The sequence below is a fragment of the Cryptotermes secundus genome, unplaced genomic scaffold, assembly GCF_002891405.2.
Source record: "Cryptotermes secundus unplaced genomic scaffold, Csec_1.0 scaffold371, whole genome shotgun sequence".
In the NCBI taxonomy this organism is placed as follows: Eukaryota; Metazoa; Arthropoda; class Insecta; order Blattodea; family Kalotermitidae; genus Cryptotermes; species Cryptotermes secundus.
Window position 1 is genome coordinate 118,441 of NW_019741978.1, and position 20,847 is coordinate 139,287.

General features: G+C 38.5%; 1 protein-coding gene across 5 annotated transcripts in view; it reads left to right on the plus strand.

Annotated features, from left to right (window-relative positions):
• Window positions 1–20,847, plus strand: part of LOC111872894 (la-related protein 4) — an 82,909-nt gene that overhangs the window by 52,049 nt on the left and 10,013 nt on the right. For 4 of the 5 annotated variants that reach the window (XM_023867153.2, XM_023867152.2, XM_023867154.1 and 1 more), the window contains 6 exons: window positions 2,021–2,161; window positions 6,929–7,147; window positions 7,372–7,526; window positions 7,846–8,268; window positions 18,178–18,450; window positions 20,321–20,629. In XM_023867153.2, the coding sequence (XP_023722921.1) occupies window positions 2,021–2,161; window positions 6,929–7,147; window positions 7,372–7,526; window positions 7,846–8,268; window positions 18,178–18,450; window positions 20,321–20,629 (1,520 nt within the window). The remainder of the gene's footprint in view (window positions 1–2,020; window positions 2,162–6,928; window positions 7,148–7,371; window positions 7,527–7,845; window positions 8,269–18,177; window positions 18,451–20,320; window positions 20,630–20,847) is intronic. The other variant, XM_023867155.2, reaches the window with a different exon arrangement.

Below are 20,847 nucleotides of genomic sequence, written 5' to 3' on the forward strand. Positions count from 1 at the left end.
TAAGTTATGTGTATATACAGTACTTACCATGGAGTAGAATTTAATGTTTGCTACTGTTGTGAAAGTGTAGAATAGCCGTGTCAAATGTGCGGCCCCTCAACTTTTAGAACTAATTGATATCAAAATCAATATTAAAATTTTAGTAGAAATATTTTTTGTAAAGACAATTTTCAAACAGACCAGGAGACAAGAAGTCTCACGCAGACATAAATTAGCAGGCTGCAGGAAATTCAATGTTTGCTATTTCTAATATAATTTCTTGTGTAATCTCTCTTTTTGCATATTGAAAAGCTGTTTGATACTTGTCAAAAATGGCATTCTCTTGCTTTTTAAAACTGTAAGATATGTGACTTGTGATATGTGGCAGCTATATCAACGTTGGCAGACTTGCATTGCGGCCAGCGGCAACTATTTTGAAGGATGATGTGGATCTGTGTAGGTGTATGTGAATACCTAGTAATGTGATGTGATAAAACCACAGTCCACTAAATTAATGACTATATCACGTGTATTTAGTAACAACCCATTGATGCACACTTTCAGAGGATTAGAAATCTGCTTAGTCACTACTGTACCTTAGATCTCACATTGAATATGCTTATTTTCAGAGTTACGATTAAAAATATTCAGTGTTATAACATTATATTCTGATAGTTTGGTGGTCTGATGGTATTCCTTCATAGTGAGCTACAGTTATTAGATACGTTGCTGTTCGTTCATGATGTGAAGTGCTTAAGTTGTGAATTGAACCATTTAGTGTTCATTGTCCAGTAATGAAAGAGTAGAACCGAAGTTATGTTTCTTCGCTAAACATTTTGTAGACATCCAATGCCATGCGTGATGTAGTACTGAAATCACCCATTTTCCAGAACTTGCAGCTGTTCATATGCATAACCCATCAAATTGTATCAATTCTTCCTGTACATTTATTATAATTTCATGTGCTCTGTTAGTTTCAGAAACTGTTTTTGCTCTTCATGGTGTCTGCTTACGTTTAAAATCTTTAGATTCTCGGGCCAAAAACTGTTCATTTTTGTGGCCTTCAAAACGATTGTTGTGGGGCAGTCATATAAAGAAAAATGGTATTCCCCCATTATATGACTTATGCCTGCAATTTCACATAAAATTGTAATATGCTAAGTTATTTGCCACAGGTCTGAGTTACTGTAAATACATCACTTCATAATGTAAACATGTTTCTTACCATGGTTACTATAGCATATATGGAGCTATCACCACAAACCAGATGGTGTCCTGGAGAAAAGATGGAGAAGGAAATTCACTTGGACTCTTATCACATGCTTGTAAAAGCAAAAATTGTCAATTTTCATGGTTATCTTACCAAGGGGAGCATCTGCCTAATTTTCTTTTTGTGTTGTGTGCCATTCCTGGTGCTACCAGATTTTCTGGGAAGTAATGGGTCTGAAATGGGGTCCACTCAACCTCGTGGTGATAATTGAGGAGCTATTTGAAGGAACTTGCTGCTCCAGTTTAGAAAACTGAATTTAATGGCCGTGGGGATTCGTTGCGCTGACCATGCGACACCCTCTATCCGCAAAAGTTGGCACTAACTTCACCGACAAGTGGTGGCCGCTCAGTCAGTATAGTTCACTTGCGGACTAAAGCCACGGAGTTTTTTGGCGGGGGCCATTTGTGAGAAACCGAAATTATATTCTTTCCTTTTGTGTTCATTGTTTGCAAGAAACTGGAACATATGGATAGGTGTTTGGCTGCTTTATGTGCATATTACTTTTGCTTGTACATTCTTTAAAAAGCATGTACTCCCCAGTATAGTGCAAACATTCAAATGTTGAACAGTTATTGTTTGTGATGAAAATACTGTAGTTTGATTTGTATATGCTTTCCTTTTCTAGGAATGATAGATTTATGTATCTTTATGCGTGTGTGTGTGTGTGTGGTGTTGTATGTATGTGTGTGCAGTTTTTCAGTTCTGTTAATGTAAAACTCTTCCTGCATATTACTGTTGGATTAAATTGTCTTTGTTTATTTTATGTTGCAGGCTTTATTTGCTGGAGAAGGTTGTCCCAGATTAATATCATGTGAATTTGCACACAATAATTCTTGGTACGTTACATTTGAGTCCGATGAAGATGCTCAGAGAGCATACAGGTTCCTAAGGGAAGAAGTTAGGGAGTTTCAGGTAAAGTGCACTGTTTTGCTGCCTTGTTTTACCATTTACTGATGTGTATTTTTAAGTGATTGTAATACAGTGGAACCTCACTTAACAAGCATAATTCGTTCCAGAATCTTACTCGTAATGTAAAAGACTCGTTAAACAAAACAATTTTTCCCATATAAATTAATGTAAAATTTGATAATGCGTTCCATGCCGAAAAAATACTCAAAAAAAAATATTATGTATAATGTTTATTAAAAAAAATTATATATCCATTGTTAAGGAGCGTGAATCATCTTCATCTTTTCTTCTGCGCGGAATGAACCAACCTGGAATGCGAATTCGATTTGCAGAAATAAAAAAAAATCGGAACAATTAGTTTCTTCTTTATGATACATATCTAATTCTTTTTTACTAGAAAGCTGTCTAGAGACATTTGTTTTTACCGACACTTCACAATTTGGTGAAAATGCAACAGCATTATCATTAAATAAATTTGTAGCGCACATAGCCACTGCCTTATTAGGGTGATGCTTCTCAGTGTACAATGCAACAGTTTCCCATGCTTTCAGCATTTCTCTTATTGCGCTAGAAGATTGTTGCTTTGCTGTTACTCCTCCTCCTCTGACAAACTCTCCTCCACAACTTCTTGCTGTGAAACAGTGCAACTCCATAAGCTCTTCGGTGGTCAGCACTTGGCTGTGCTCTTCCACAAGCTCATCGATATCATTGTCATCCACCTCCAGCCCCATGATCTTGGCCAAAGACACAATCTTGTTGACTACAGGCTCCACAGGTACTATCTCAAACCCCTCAAAGTCACATTCGACAATGCTCTCCGGCCAGAGCTTCTTCCAAGCAGAAGTGAGGGTTCTCTTGGTAACCCCTTCCCACACCTTTTCGATCATCTTGAGGCAGGCAACGATGTGGAAGTGATATTTCCAAAACTCTCTGAGAGTGAGATTGGTTCCTTCAGTCACCTCAAAACAATGCTCAAAGAGTGCTTTAGTGTACAGCTCCTTAAAGTTAGAAATAATCTACTGGTCCATAGGCTGGAGTAATGGAGTGGTGTTGGGAGGCAGAAACTGGATCTTGATGAATTTAAAATTTTCAAGGTCATCTTGTAGGTCTGGAGGATGGGCAGGAGCGTTGTCCATAACAAGCAAGACATGGAGTGGCAGATTCATCTCAAGCAAATATTTTTTCACAGAAGGACCAAACACTTCATTGATCCAATCAGTAAGAAGGTCACATGTCACCCAAGCCTTGTTATTGGACCTCAACATCACATTTAGCCTGCTCTTCTGGACTTTACACTTCTTGAAGGCTTGTAGAGTTTCTGAACAGTAAACAAGCAGAGGTTTAATTTTCAAATCGCTGCTTGCATTGGCACAAAATAGCGTGAGATGGTCTTTCATTGGCTTATGGCTGGGCAATGCATTATCCTCTGCTGTTATACAGGTTCGCTTAGGCATCTTTTTCCAGAAGAGATCCGCCTCGTCAGAATTAAAAACCTGTTGAGGCAGGTAACCCTCAGAATCTACGAGCTTCTTGAAGTCACCGATGAAGTTCTCTGCTGCCTTTGTGTCGGAGCTTGCTGCTTCACCGTGCCTTACCACGCTGTGGATGCAGGTTCTTCTCTTAAACTTCTCGAACCACCCACGGCTTCCCTTAAATGCTTCTTCAGCCATTGATGATCCTGGCGTCTTCTTAACGAGGTCACCTCACAAATGATATTCTCCTTAATAGTGACTCCTTGCAATTGTTTTCATTTATCCATATGAGGAGCAACCTTTCAACATCGTCGAGAATACATAACTGTTCCGTAGATATTCTTGTCACTCCCTTTGGAGCATCTGTGTCCTTAATCTTGTCCTTGTTCTTGAGGATAGTGCAAATCGTTGATGTAGACTGATTGTATGTGCTTGCTAGATCAGCCACACTCACACCTCATTCTCGCTTTTCAATGATTTTACGTTTCATTTCTACGGTTATTTTTATTCTCTTATGGCTGTCTTTTTGCCGCTTTTTCTTCGGGGACATTTTTGCAAGGCTTATTGAACTTTGCTCAAAAAAATCACAAATAATATGTCTGAACACAAGTTTGGAAAAATGTGTGATCACAAGCAACACTAAGATGCTAGCGGAACAAGTGTAAACACAGACTGATGTAGCAAGCGCACAATCCTAGAGTTTCCCTCTCATCACTCGTTAAGCGAGTCATTTTTTTTACAATTTGGTTTGCTCATTAAGTGAGGTTCCACTGTATTAATTTCACGTGTAGTAATGTACTGTGTCCCCCCCCCATTCTTATGTTTAATGCAGTGGAAGACTATTACAACAAGTATTCCCAAGATCGTGAAAATTGGTGCTATAGCGAGTACTTGTAAGGACTACTGTGAATGCTGTGGTGCACATAATCTGTATGGAATGATGCATTGAACAGAGACTTTGAGGCCTGTAATCCATGTAATTTCTAGTTTAAAAATTTCACATAGGTATCTTTCCTGTTAATTTTGCTGTAGAAATGCCTCCTTTTTTATGTTTGTGTCTGTTGATGTGAAAATGATATTTGGTCGTACCATGAAATGACCCAGAAAGCAGTATACAGTGAAACTACAATAAAGCAAGCATGGCTTATAACAAGACTGTTACAGTGTCAAAAGCTATGTGATTCATTAGTTTCTTAAAACTGTCATTAGTGAAAAACATAACATGAAATGAAGGCTTTTTTTCCTTCCAGCATCATCATGAGAACTGCTAATGAGCACAGAGAGCAGCTTACTCCCTCCGAGTTTTAACCATTGAGAAATTTACATCATGTAACATTGTCTGAATATCTTCTCCAGTCTCTTAACTATTCATTATGTCACTTGGCTATTTGAATTCTAATTATGGGATCACCGTGCAGTATCTTCCCCAAATTGTCATGCAGGTTCTTGTTTCCCCGTAGTTTCCACTAACTTAGCTTGGAAGTTGAGGTTACAGAATATATAGCTACATTGGCGCATATTGAAGGTTTTGTCACCTTAAAACTTCCCCAAGTTTTGGTTGCCTGTGCCTTCAAAATTTTGAAAAGCTGTAATTATGGCATCTAGAGGGAAGAGTTTGGACTTGAATTTTAAGCTGGCAGTTCATCAAAAAGCAGAGTAGGATGGCAGTATGAATCAACTTTCTTGGCATTGTGTACGATATTGAAAAAGAGAAAATATTGTCTATACTAAACCCAAATAAATGAACATTTTATGAGTCTCGGCTCAGCTCATATGCTAGCCATTCTGATGTTTTTCATGATTTTCTATCTGGCTCTGCAGGCAGATGATCGGACAATATCCTCACTATTTCACATATACTGCTGTTTTATGTTGAGTAAAATATTAAGTTTACATAGCACCAAATGAATGAATAAACTCTGATATATGTTAGGTTTTTGAAAGCTGTAAATTAATATAATATAAAACATCATTAACGCTGTCCAATGTGATTGATAAATGTTTTTTTTTTTTATTTTTATTATTATCTTTCATCCTTTACATATTTTGGTTGGAGCAGCCCTCCTCAGAAGGACATTAATACATATGGAAACTACTATTGTAATGCCATAGGTCATTACCAGTACATAAAGAAACTACTATTGCAGTGTCATAGATATAAAATATTGTCACATGTGTATGTAATGCGACAAATAACTTCACGCCTTATTTGATATAGCAAATTTATTCCAGTCGCTCTTACAGTCACACAATTTACAATCTGACAATTACTGCCGTCGGCAGTATCACAAATACTCCAATGAAAGATAGACAGCTCTTGACTGGTTAACTGACTCACTGCTGGCTAACTCGTAACTCGTAACTGCTGCCTTGAGCACTCGCTTCGGCAACTGATGCACTTAACTCCTTCGGTGGCTGTGCAGTTCCCTTATATAGTCGCAGTGTCTGCCTGTTGCGTAATGGGTACCGCTGTTGCCTGACGCCTTGTCACAGCTGGATTGCGTGTCTCACAGTAGGAAGTGGTGCCACATAGCCCGGGGGGTGGGGGCTACGCCACTGTGGCCAGAGCTGCCACGTCACTCCTAAGGAGGGAGGGGTTGTCCTCCATTGCGCAACATGTCACAGTATTATATCCTTTAGCAGTTCCTAAGATATGCATGAATTTGGTAAAACATTTATAAATTATTATAATTAGTCTGTTTACAAAGTATTGTTTATACTTCTCTTCCTTTAAAGAGAAGTGTAAAGACATGAACCAAATTGGTTCTAGATTTTAACAAAACGTTTTTTAAACAATAATTTGTAAATAGGCTAATTAATAATAATTTATAAATGTTTTACCAAATTCATGCACATCTTAGTACTTGTTAAAGGATATAATATTTTATATCTATGACACTGTAATAGTAGTTTCTATATCTACTGATAATGGCCTATGATATAATAGTAATTTCAATATGTACTGATAATGTTTATCTGAAGATGGTCGCTCCAACTGAAACATGTTAAGGATGAAAGATTAAAAAAACATCAGTCACACTGGATGGCATAAATGATCATTTATACTATTACTGTTGTGAGGGACCACAATGAATCAAGCTGCAAATTAAATTCTGTATGAACCTGTGTTAATTGAATTATCAGTTTGTTGTCTTGTGAGTCATGAAGTTCTTTTAAAAAATGGAGAATGATCATGAAAAGAAAGAATACTTCAGAATGCATATAATTTATCAGGGTCTTAGCAGAGGACGGCTTTATTTCTATTTTTATTTTGTGTTTTTACTTACATTGTTCACAGGGTAAGCCTATAATGGCACGTATCAAAGCAAAACCAATGAATAGGTTGCCCCTGCCACCTGTTCCTGCTATGGGAGCAGCAATGAAGAATGGTTACCGCACACCTCCTGCAGCGCTGTATGACCCCAATGCTTACCAGGGCAGCCAGCAGAGGTTTCTGTACACTAATGGTAGCTCAATACCTCCTAGTGTTAATTATGGAAATCAGGTTCATGTATATGTAAGTACCATTAATATTACTGTTTCTGTGTATTTTTTTAATTTTTATTATTTTTTTAATTGATTAAAGGTTAGACATGGGATGCTAACAGATCTTGAATTCAATGTTTCATTGTGAATATTTTGATTTCTGACTGTTTGCAGTGCTTTTCTATGTTATAAAAGAATTTATTTATTATCCTTACATTAAAAAATTTGCTTGTAGCTGTTTGCATTCTTTTACAGACTTTCCAGCAGCACCAACCGTTTTATACTCCAAGTATGCTCCCACATTGGAGTCCAAGTCCGTACTATGATATTAGCACCGTATTTTCTGTGAATGGTCTTGCACCACAGGGATCCTTCAGTAAACCGCAAAGTTCGAGATATCTCCCTCGCAGGTAGTGTTGGCAATGCTTTACAGCTGTTGCTCTTTGGGGAACTTTTTATTGTGCATTTGAAGTAAATGTGGAGTTACTTAAAGGGCTTGTGAGTGGATGTAAATGTCATTGATGTTACTGGTAATGAATTTTCGTTGATAGTGCTTTAGTTGGTAGCAAAACCATATGGTTATATTGTAGTCATGATAAAATGACTGAATGCATGTGTGAGAGAGAGAGAGAGAGAGTTCTGCTTTTGCATAATTACTGTTATGCAAATATAAACATTGCAAGTAACTGTCTTTTGTCATCATTATGGCAGTGATTGTAATTTCTACAGAAACAAACGAAACCAGCCTGGTGGTGACCGTGGAAGTATAGGAGATAGCAGTGCCAGCCTGGTGAGACAGTCCACCTCTTTACATTCATATCATCTTGGAGGAACGGGGCATGTGAGTGGTGCAGTGGGTGGCACTAACATGGCAGTTGCGAAGAGTGTGAGCAGTAGTAGTGTTGTATGTAAAGTACCGCCGCCACAGCAGCAGCAACCGCAGCAGGCACCAATTGCTGGAGTAACTGCAGAGAGTCATCACAATCATTCCAAGAGCCATCATCCCTCAGTACTGCAGGACAGCAGTGACCCAAGTAGCACCGCACCTAGTCAGAGTACTCCTGGTGGCCCTTCTCAGCGCTCAGATAGCGATGACAATTCCTACCGACAGTCAAGAGAAGCCTTGACTAACAAGGAGCCTATGCCTCCAAGGTAATAATTGTATTATATTCTCTGAAATGAATGACTTATAGATTCCTTATGTGAATATTATGGTTAACATTGTATATTGTCTTGGGTACATCTGATACACAGTGTTTCTGAAACTGTTCATTTCCTTTGCTGGGAGTAGGGGATGGCTTCCTGCTAAGTTTGACTTGTTAGAAAGAGAGAATCTCTATCATTGGAGTAGAAACTGGACCTTTCGCAACTGTGTAGGATCTTCCCTTACTGCCTTATATGTGGTGATGGATATAGGTCCATTTCCAAAACACTGAAAATCAAATATACCCAACATGGAGAACTTCGAACACAGTATTCATATTGTAACGTGTTTACGTTACTGAATACGCCGTAGAGATCGTTAACTGGTTTATTGAACAATCTACAAGTAACGGCTACAATTAATTATCACAATATCACGGGTTTCCACACTTTACAAACCCTACAACAAATCTCCTAACACTGTCTTCACTTGTCATCACGTACTAATAACGCGGGAGCTATACAAGTCTCCCTGAAATACACACTCTGAGTATAACTGTACTACAGCAATCACTATGTCTGGAAAGCACACAATAAGTCTTCCGCTCGCTGACTTCTTAGTTGTCGCACACTCGCAGGCTGCTATGTTTCAACTCATCATCACACTGCTGTGGGTCCGCTTATATAGCCTTGCGCTGTTGCTAGTGTGACGTGGCGTATAGCATAGGACGCTGTTGCTAGCGTGACATCACCGCTGTTGATTAGCATTGCGTAGTTGCCAGGTTACGGGGCTCGGCTATCTTCGGCTCCGCTCGGCTCTCTTCGGCTCCGCTCGTGACGTCACCGCGCGTTGCGCATTGCGGGGTTATTACTCGCCTATTACCGCGAGCGTTACGTTACCGCTGAGGGGTGGGAGGGGAGCGCTGACTCACCCACCGCGTCACTGCTGGTGTGGGGGGGGGGCTCAGATTTCGCAACATGTCACAATATAAAACCGTTTTACTATGTCATTGTTTTGCGCGTGTGCACACACCAGCAGAGTGATTGCTTTGTTCAACAACAAAAACTAGCAATAAGAAAAGAAAATTTAATCCCTGAACTGTTAAACTGACTATTATAAGTTTGGGCTTCTGTATATGGGATGTATTTATGGGGATGGAAATACTTACAGGAAATCATTGTTTCATCATGCAAGGCTCCAAAATATTTGTCCTTGCAGGTCATTTTTAAGAGGTTAATTGTAAGAAATTCTGCATTGTAATATAGATGCATTTTTCTTCTGAATTTATTAGTAAATGTAGCATAAACCACATGGGAAAAAAAAAACTGTCATGTAGCTGTCAGTATAGAATGAAGTTGCAATCTGCTGCTGCTTTTTGCAATTAGTTCAGTCAGTGCAGCAACTAGGCTACAGACTTGATAACTGGGGAATTAGAACTCAGCTCCCAGCGGGACAAGTTTTGTCTCCTTCACAGTCTTTAGAATAACTTTGGGGGCATTCATCCCCTGTGCATGTTGTACCAGGGTCCACATTTGGGGGGGGGGGGGCTAAAGTAGCTGGCACATGAGACTGACTACAAGAAAGTTACATCTTGGAGGTGGTGTGCTGTATTTAAGCATGGGGACACTTCACCCTTTATCTTGCATGAGTGCATTAGAAACATAAGTTCAAAAAGTAAAAGTTGTCATATATGTTATATGACAGATAACAACCAGTATGTAATCACTTAAGTATATTCAATCATAGGCAGTCTTCAGAAGTCTTGCTATTCACCCTTATTTATGGGGTTGTTACTGTTTTCTCTGGATATTATTTTTTTGTCCTTATGAAGTTCAGCCAAGTTTTATGAAGCATGTGAATAAAAATGAGCTTTATAAAATATTGTGGCTTGACTGGCACAAAAGTTTCTGAGTTTGTAAAACAGATTATTAGATTTTAAAGGGTTCTGACAGTGGTTTATAACCCAGAATGACAGGGGTTTCAGACTTTGTCCATCGTCCAGTATTCTGAAAACTACAAAACAACTGGGTGTTTCCTAAAGATTGTTTTCTATTTTTTAGAATACTGGAAGATGGACAGAGTTAAGAAACCTGGTCATTCTGATGAAAGTATTAGTCTGTCATACATGAACCTTGAGACATGACAACTTTCAGTCAGCATACAGTAATCCCAAATCACAAGAGTTCAGGCATTTTTAATGAATTCTAGGTCATACATTTGCTGTCATATAAGAATTTGGTGTCATTACACATATTTCAGCCATTATGTAGGTACTCTGACACACAATGTAACAAGAGCCTGCCAGACCATGATGTATTGCATAATTCAAAACCATGCCATGACATCAGGTCACATCACTGTGTTGACCACTTAAATATTTTATGCCTGGGTAACGTAAGACAAGAGTTCGTCCCAAATTCTGTGTTTAAACAAGTGGTTATGTTTTCTTTATAAAACTTATGTTGCTATTACATTTTACAGTTGCACTAATGGTATACCATATTGAACTGAAAGAAGTGTCTTCAGATCAATCTTTATTATCTTCCTTTTGTTTCTGCTCATCTTTGGTGTGCGTTGTAGATTTCTTTCTAGAAATGAAAATTTTGGGTGCTAATAGTAATAGCAGCTTTGGCATCTAGTAAAGTAACACTGACAAAGTTGTAGACGTTTCTTCCTGAAAGGTTGTTGCATTCAGGGACCTTCATGGAAAGCAGCAAGTAGCACAGTGTGATATAGTACCATAAAATCTATTCTGTGCTGGAAATACTGTGATTCATTTAGTTATATGTTTTTTCTTACTACTTTGTATAATTTATGTTATGTATGAGCATGTCTGTTTATTCTGATTCTTGTACATGGTCATTTCTATAGTTTTGTCAGCGGTTATTGATGGAATCCTTGTTGACCTGTAGAAGAATATCTGATAAAATGTATGGTATTTTTTCCAGCAGTATCCACAAGAACCTTATGTAGACATTCAAGGCATTGCTGATTTTATTTACTATTTGAGGGCATATTCTGCAGCAGAATTAGCAGGCATCGCCTTGCACTAGCTCATTGTGAATACAGAATTCATCAGATATGTTTCATCATATCAGCTTACTAATATGTATATTTATCAGTTGGAAAGGCTGCATAGAATTGAAGAGAAATGAGGATGGTTGTGGGAGGAGGTATTTGTGGCTTATATTTAATAAGAACCCAGGATATTTGAAGAAGCTGAGAAAAGCCTAATTTTGGATAACCTGGATATGAAACTGGAGTGCTGACCACTGCTCTTGGAATTTAGTTATATAAACGTCTTGGGATTGTCTTTGTAATAGGATTTTGGGGTATATCAGATCTGGTTGAGATTACATAAACTTATGTCCATGATCCGTAGTTCTCAAGATTGTCACCCTGGTGTTCAAAAAATTCCCTGCTTTCTGTGGTAGCTGAAGGTACATAACTTTGATTGCAAAAAGTCAGTAGTGGGCTGTATTGTCCTGAACTTGTCAGATCCAGAGTCTTCTGGGTTGTCCATGATCCATAGTTCTCAAGATTGTCACCCTGGTGTTCAAAAAATTCCCTGCTTTCTGTGGTAGCTGAAGGTACATAACTTTGATTGCAAAAAGTCAGTAGTGGGCTGTATTGTCCTGAACTTGTCAGATCCAGAGTCTTCTGGGTTGGTTGCAAAGCTGATTAGTTAAGAGAGAGTTGGACAGGTTTGCAGGAACATGTTACCTCCATCTTAAAGGTCAAAGAAACAGTATGTGCCTCCAAAATCTTCGGCTATCTCCCAACTGTTGGACATTACAACCCAGAAGACACCCCCCCCCCACATGTACTAGCTCAGGCATGTCAGACTCAACTTGTACAGAGGGCCACCTCAGCCCTATAAATAATAGTCCCGGGCTGCACTTCAAAATAGAAATATACATTAAATTTTGATACAAGGAAATTTAATTCTATTTATTATTTAGGAATAATTTCAATATAATTACCTAAAGTCACATATCTTACAGTTCTAAAAAGCAAGAGAATGCCATTTTTGACAAGTATCAAACAGCTTTTCAATATGCAAAAAGAGAGATTACACAAGAAATTATATCAGAAATAGCAAACATTGAATTTCCTGCAGCCTGCTAATTTATGTCTGCGTGAGACTTCTTGTCTCCTGGTCTGTTTGAAAATTGTCTTTACAAAAAATATTTCTACTAAAATTTTAATATTGATTTTAATGTCAGTTCGCTCTAAAAGTTGAGGGGCCGCATGTTTGACACGGCTGTACTAGCTGTACTACACATGAAGGAGAATTCTGTCGAAACATGTTGGCAAAGGGTACATCTGTACGCAGAAGCAATCCTGTGTGCAGGGTGAATTACTGTATATGTCTGAATTTGTTACAGTGATTACATATTCCTTCTCTTTTTATATGCATGTTTATATTATGATGATTGCGACATAAATGCCATGATAAGGTTTGTACATGATGAACTTAATTTGATGAGACTCCAGACGTCTGGACTAGCATCATAAAATGGGCCACAAGTTCCTTCTTGGTGAATCTTTAAAAAAGGTGTATTATCTGTATAAACAAATGGTAACTCATGGATATTTTTTGTTTTACTGGGTAGAAGGACTTGCACCAGTGTGAAATTTCTGAAAGTATGTTATTCATGGCTACAAAAATGTTGCTGTGGTTAAAGTAAAATGTGCTTGACTTTTGAGCTGGGTGATGAATTTTAACACCTTACATACTGTAAAGAAAATATGTTAATTTGGGACTGATGTTATTTATGCTAAGTGTATTGTACAAGGTGCGACAATTTAATTCCCGGAATGGCCGCAACATGTTGCTGGGGTGTTGAGTCAGGCAAACTCGTGTACCCAAGCATGTTCAGACATGTAGATACTATAGGGTTCTGACGATAGTGTATAACACACATAGATACTGGGTTTTCGGACTTTGGCCATTGTCTGGATTCTAAATAACTAAGAAAAAACACAGCGTTTCGGAAACTGGATCTGTTTCCATCCTCGGCTGAGGACTCAGTCAATCCAGAGATTGATGCTAGCTCTTTCTAAGGGACCCAACAGAGTATGTGTCTTCCCTCACCTGAGGATGTAAACAGATGCAGTTTCCGAAACTTTTTTTTTTCTTAGTTATTTAGAATCTGGACGATGGACAAAGTCCGAAAACCCAGTATCTGTATGTTCATACCTGTTCCAACTTGAGTTTACATGAGCCACAGACCAAATGAATCGTTCATTCCCAAGCGGCAGAGGAAGTAGTACGCATCTGTTATATACTGTTTTGCGGAAAAATGAGTGACAAAAAACTGGAGCAGTAAATAAACATCAAATTTTGTGCGAAGATTGGTAAAAGTGCTAGTGAAACATTAGCCCTATTAACAGTGGCTAATGGTGAACACACTACGAAGAAATTGTTTTTAATGGCATGGGCAGTTCAAGGAAGGGTGAGAAGATGTGCAAGATTACCCAAGAAGTGGGCAGTCAAAAATGCGAAGGACAAATGCAGATGTGAACAGAGTACAAACAAAAGGGGAATCAGCAGTGTTACTTCGAAGTGCTGAAGAGGTTATGGGAATCTGATCGAAGGAAAATACCTGAACTCTGGCCTGACAAGTGGATTCTGCACCATGACAATGGCCTTGCGCTTGATGCGTTAAGAGTTTGCAAGTTCTGGCTAGGAAATTATAAAACAAAGACCATCCACCTTATTCACCTGACTTAGCCCCCTGCGATTTTTGGGTTTTTCCGAAATTAAAATATGCCCTGAAGGGACAAAGATTTTCAAGACTGTTTCCAGCAGTGGCACCATCGTCTCACAAAGTCCTTAGCTTCACAAGGAGAGTATTTCAAAGGCGACAGCAGCTGCCAGTGCACAGGTAAGTAAGTTTTGCTTTCACAGGGCCATTCCAGGAATTAAATTGTCACACCTTGTATATGTTGTCTTAAACTTGTCATGCCAGCTCCTGGCACTTCGGAATTAAAGTAAGTTGCCACTGAAATGTGCAAACGGCATTTTGAAGGGTTGAAGCAAATTTGGTCCAGAGGTGTCATGTCAGCTAACAGTACTATGGGGATGTATTTAATTTTGCAAAAAGAAATATTATCCCATTATGGTCCATTGGTATCATGCATCACATGCTTGTATGTTGTCATGGTTGTTCGTTTGTATTTGACTAGCAGGATGGAAGGATGGCCAATGGACTTCCTCGTATCTGAATTGTAATTGTGGCTGGAATGTAATGGGAGCTAACTACTACTCTCTGTCTAGCATCAAGATTTGGAATGTGTGGTGCTTTATCACCATACATGCTGTGTGATGTAGTTTGATGCCTAAGCACGTTGAAAACGTTTATTAGAATTGTCAATTATTTGTTTGGTTATGCAGAGGATCAGTATATTCTTCTAAGAAGAACAGGAAATGAATGGCAGGGAGGTCAGTTGCATCTGTCTGCATTTTGTCTTCACAACTGCTTGACGTATTATTGAAGCTTTGGTATTGGGTCTGCAGGGAAAGTTATGCGAATTCGTTTGGCTCTTATTGATGCAACATAACTCCCATCAGTTTTATGAAAATTGTATGTTTAATGATGTACAAATAAGATAGTTTTGTTTATGAACTGAAATGTCTGTGTCATCTTTCAGTGGAAGGTAACATCTCATGGAAGCAATCCACTTTACACATTTCATAATTATGCGATCATGCAATAATAAAACTTTCCCCTATATTATGGAAGGGCACACGGTAGCATAGTTGGATGAGGCACTGCGCTATAAGCTGGAAATTTACCTAATACTTCCAGCTGCACTGTGGCCCTTGGGTCAACTCGACCTCTAACAAAAATGAGTACCAGGAATTTTCCTGGGGTTAAAGGGCAGCTGATGCATAAGGCTGACAACCTTACCACCATCTGTGAGCCGAATCTCTAGAGAGAATGCGGGAACCTCAACATCTCACAACCCTATGGGCCATCACAGCCTGTTACAGGGATAGCTTTACCTTTTACATATATTATGGAGCTACTTGGAATTGGTTGCAATGAGCACATCAAAATCGGAAGTCTAATCAGTTTACATTGTGAGGAGGTACTAGTTTAATCTTTATTTTGCCTTGCATAATGCCTCTACGAAGTGTAGAATGCATCCGCTCACCATTCAGGAATTTCAGTTCTGTACAACAGCCACATCCATATCCAACCCCCCCCCCCCCCCCCCCCNTGTGACTTGTGTGTGCACATTTGTAATCTGCTTTCATAAGGCAGAATTTACTATCATATTTATTTTACAACTTTTGTTTGGAAAATGTTTTCTGCTGCAATATATAGTTAGCAAGGTGTGCACAGAAATGCTTGTAGGCCCTGTTGTTAAGCCCATTCACTGGTTTTCTTCTTGTTGCATGTTGTGTTGCTACTATTTGCATCTTATCACATTATCACTTCTGCAGCCATTTGTGATGCACTGCATCATCAGCATATCTTAGCCTTTGTATATAGACTGTTACTATTAGTAATATTGTATCCACTGTGTCAGTCCTACACAGTCACTCATTGAAGACACACAACCATTCGTAAGAAGATTATTATTATTATTATTATTACAGTGTTACTACATAAGGAGACAGATACATACAAATAGTTGGCGCATATCCGACCCAGCACACAGTTAATTTTTACAGGTCACACAAGTGAAGACCTTGCTCTATTGTGATCCAACAGCTACCATAATTTTAATAATAAATAATTATATTAATTATAGTGTGATGTGAAGTATGGATGCCTTATGAGTGACCAAGAAGAACTGACATTTAAAAACTGCAACAGAGAAATTTCTATTAATAACAGTAATGATTAATCACTTCTGTTTTATTTTAACTTAATTTAAAATCATAATTAATCTTAATCTAATTATTTTATGCTTGCAGAAAAAGTAGAGTGTTAATGTAAAATGATTTACCTGATGACCATAAATGGTCAAAGCTTGTTATAAAGTAAAAACCATATAAATTTATTCAATTTAGACAGGAATTGTTTCACCAAAACCTGTAATAAATTTTAACATAGAAATTTTGCTTATCAGGTATTAACTTGTAGAGTACACTCAGTGCACAGCATTTTCATGAAGGAATAACGACTTACATCTCTGTGGGGTAGACATTTTGTTTCAGTTGTGGAAGTAATTTCCATTGTATTGATGCTTTTTAGTGTTAGGTTCATAATTGCCTTGTATTTCATCACTTACTCTGTTTTTAAAGAAATATTCATCCTTTTGTGCATATTCAGCAAAGTCAGAGGCCACAGAAAGTGAATATGTCTCTTAAGACATGGTTGAATCATCACATGGCAAAAAGCGTGCTGGACACAAATGACTGAAGCAGTAAGCAAACTGTAAATATTACTCTACTTGTACAACACGTCAGATGTATGTACTGTACAGTACAATTGATCTGGGATATGAATACATTCCTAGTACATATGGTTAGCCCTCATACATAATTTGCTCTTCGTAGAAAATGAACGAATGCAGGCTACCTTCAATGTTATGTTATGTTATGTTATGCATGCCCTGCTTAAAAAGATACTTTCTTATAAATCGAAGGTCCTTTGTATCCCATAGTTTTCATGCCAGATTTGAGAACCGTGTTGTGTAAACATTAGTTCAAATTGCTGCTGGTTTTTTTTTTTTTTTGGTAGGAGCTTTGTTCTGAATTTGTCAGTTAGTTCTCAAGGTATCTCACACAGTAATAGAGCTTTTTGCGATATGCAGATACAAATCCCCATTCTTTTTGTCAGATTGCTTCCATGAATGTGTACTTTATATATATTGATAATAAATAAATGATAATTTGTCTGTGCAGTTCAGTAACCAAAGTATACCATATAGGTAAGTCAGTAAGTTACAAATCGATATAAAACTTTAAACAAGAGTTCCGATTTGAAAAATGCTTTTAATTCTCAACATAATCTCCCTGTACATTTAGGCACTTGTCCCCTCGTTTCACAAGCCCCTGAAAACCAGCATCATAAAATTCTTTGGGCTGCTGTTGTAACCAGGTGGTGACTTCCCTTTCTACAGTTTCATCGTCAGGAAAATGTTCAGCCGAAAGATGATGTTTGAGAGGGCTGAACAAATGGAAGTCACTTGGAGCAAGGTCGGGGCCATCCATATGTTCAGCCCTTCTTTCATCTTTCGGCTGAACATTTTCCCAACGATGAAGCTGGTGAAACGGAAGTCACCGCCTGGTTGCGGTAGCAGCCCAAAGAATTCTATGCTGCTGGTTTTCAGGGGCTTGTGAACAAATCAGTACTCTTATTTGTTTAAGTTCTATATCCGTTTGTAACTTACTTATTGACTTACCCTCGTATATAGTTGCTCATTGCTTTAGGTTATTTTCTCATTGTGGTGGTGTGTTTCTGTAATAAGTTTGGATTAGCAAGTTTGATATGCTTATATATTAAATTGAGTTGCACGTTACATTGTCTTTGCTGCAGTAGTCCAGAGGGTTCATCAAGGTCGTTTGTAAGTTGTCTTTCAAGTTTTCATTTTTATGTTGTAAATTTGAAATGGCTTGCAATGGTTCCTATTGGTAACTGCACTAGAAAATTAGAAGGGTGTGCGTACATATACATTATGCTTTGGAATGAAACTGCATGTTGTGGACAGCTTCACATTGATATGGATGTAGTGTGGTAACTTGATGAATCTGCATACTTGGTTGGTGGCTAGTACAGTGCATAACCACACTTCCGGAGAAACAGTGGCAGTAAAAGATGCAGGATTGAACCTACAGATGCCCAAGGACCAGTAACACACATTTGGGAGAAATGTGTATCCCTTCCCATGTGTGTAACTTTCTGTATTGCTGCATTTGGTGAGCTCGGCTGATTTCTCCGCTGTTAACTTTGTAGACATCGGCGAAGGAGAAAGGAAGATGAGGCGATTGGTCCTGGAAGAGCATCATCCATGATGGGGAGTGGGAAAGCTACCTCAGGAGGTAGTCCCCAGCCCCTAAACAGGGACAGCACTGGAACAAATTCCTCAAAGGGAATACAGTTTGACCTTGAAGCCACTGCCTTTCCCCCATTGCCAGGGTTGGAAGGAGGAGTTGGTGTGAGTGCCAAGAGCAATCCTCCAGTTGAGACTGTGCAGGTGGACAGTTCAAGTTCTCATTGGGAAAATAGGTGAGTTGGTAATAGGCATTGCTTGTGAGTGTAGTATGGTAGATTTGCTGCTCTGTAACATTTTCATCAGGATGAACATACAAGTCGTCATCTAAAGAGAAATACATCCAAGAGCATCATGCATGTAACTCACCATAAATAAATCTAGAAGGACATTGGCTATATTGTTAAAATGTCCGGTGCCAAGTGAGTCTCCATGAATATATTGATGGTGCTGGAAAAAGTCTGGAGTATTGAATGGGGTAGCAACAAAATTGTGAGATGTTTTCATATGTACCTGTGAATTTGAAAAATGTTACTGTTGATTCAGAAAAATGATTGTTCAGAGTATTTAATTTCGACTGTTTAGTTTGATATAAACGCCTGTTATCTTTAATGTATGGTTCCACTCTATGTGAAAATGTATTGTCATCTAAGTCTAGGAGTGGTGAAGACCATTAGCATAATGAAGCTTAATGTTGATATCTATGCCTAAAAATCAGCACTGTGCAGAAAATGCCTGGATATCTGGTGTTGCCAGTGCTTGCGCAGGGGAAAAAAATTGTTCATCATTTGAAAGTGAAATAGAATCCTGCATGCTGTGATGGCCCTGTACTGTGTGGTTTGGTGACTACATGTTGAAGACTGGGCCTTTTGTGTGATGTTGAAATTCAGAATGTGTATCACGTCATTAGTTGGGTTTGGCTTGTCAGCAAATGAATGTATGATTAGTCTGTAAGTGGTTGCTCAGGTCACCACATGGCTTGAAAGTCATGTACAGTATTGTGTTTTTGAATATGTTGCAGTGTAACTGGAGACTTGGGGGCCCATTGTAAGGGTTAATGTCCACAAGTTAGGTAATGGTTTTCATGGGTAACAAATTTTATAAATTCCCTCATTTTAACCCTTTCTGTATTGCAGAATAATAGATCATAGAAGGTCACAGTGTGGGGGGGGACAGTTTTATGGCCCACCCCTTATATATATATATATATACAGTGCAGGATATGTTAATACATTATTGATACTAGCCTTTACCTTCTGCATTTCATTGCCTGTGTGCTTGTTGGTAAGTCTGATGGGTGGCAATGGACCACAATGAGGTTTTATAGTTTTGCTTGAACCACTGGACCATTTACATTGAATTCATTTATACATCAAACCATGTCTTAGTTGTTTCGCTGACTTGCACATTTCACACATTCTAGATTCAGATAAGATTGTGGTGGTTAACTTACATACATACATGTGATGTGAAACTGGGCTGTTTCACATAGAGCAGATGAGTGTGCAACAGTGTTTTAGTTGGTTTTATTGTTTCATCTCTTTGCAAGTGTTTTCTTTGATCTCTCATGCCCTTCTACGAGACACTTATTATTCTGGCATATGGTGGAGATATTTCTAATCACACTGTAGTTGGAATTTTGCTTCATTTTGCTAGAAGTGTGCTGATGGGACAGGTATTGCCTGAGGAAATGTTTTATGATAGGAATGAGTTATTTGGTAACATTCTTGGTACCTCTCGTACATGTACATAAACAGAAAGGGCTGGAGGTATAACAGTACCTTACACAGCTGTTTTTTGTTTATAAAATTGACAAAAGCTTCATAATTGTTACTAACAGTCACACAGAATTTGATTTAATTAATAATAATGTAAAAATAATCTTAGAGATCTGCGTAGAGTAAGCTGAACAAGTATACTGCTGACTTGCTCAGCATATTCTACAGCCCATGAAGATGGAGGCATCTTTTATACACAATATAATTCTGTCAGTAGTGCCACTGTTTCACTCCTTCCCTTCAATTGTACCCATTAATCTGATGGAATGTATTTTGCGTAATATTAATGAAATACTGTATAAAATGTTAAATGTTTTATTCATCATAGGTTGTCAGATGTTGTAAAAGGCACTGCCAAACCGAAGAGCACAAACTCAAAAGATAAGGACAGTGGTGCAGCAGTCTGCACCTCTCCACGTGCAACATCACCAGCATCTCCTATTCCCAAGGCAGCATCTGTTCCTGAGATGAAGGCGCAACAGTCCCCACCACTGGCTCAGCAGACTAGTCATGTTCCACTCCCTGTCCACGCTCAATCCCCTGCGCCTTCATGTGACAGAGAAGTGAAAGATGTGGGGACGAGCAGTGAACCGGGCCTTCATATAGTTTCACAAACTCCACCCTTGTCCCCTGATAAGTATGTTCCTTTGAATTGCATGCTGTATGAATAATATTTTATATTTCAGCATCCTGTTGTGCAGGTTAATGGTTTAATTTAGTATGGGCAGTCTTGAAGGTGCAAGTTCTTGTCATGCTTGTAGACTGTTGGTGTGCTACATTCTTCCTCATTTATATGTCACTTCTGCAACATGTTTCAACCTATATACTTTTATGTAATTGCTTTGCTGTACTGCT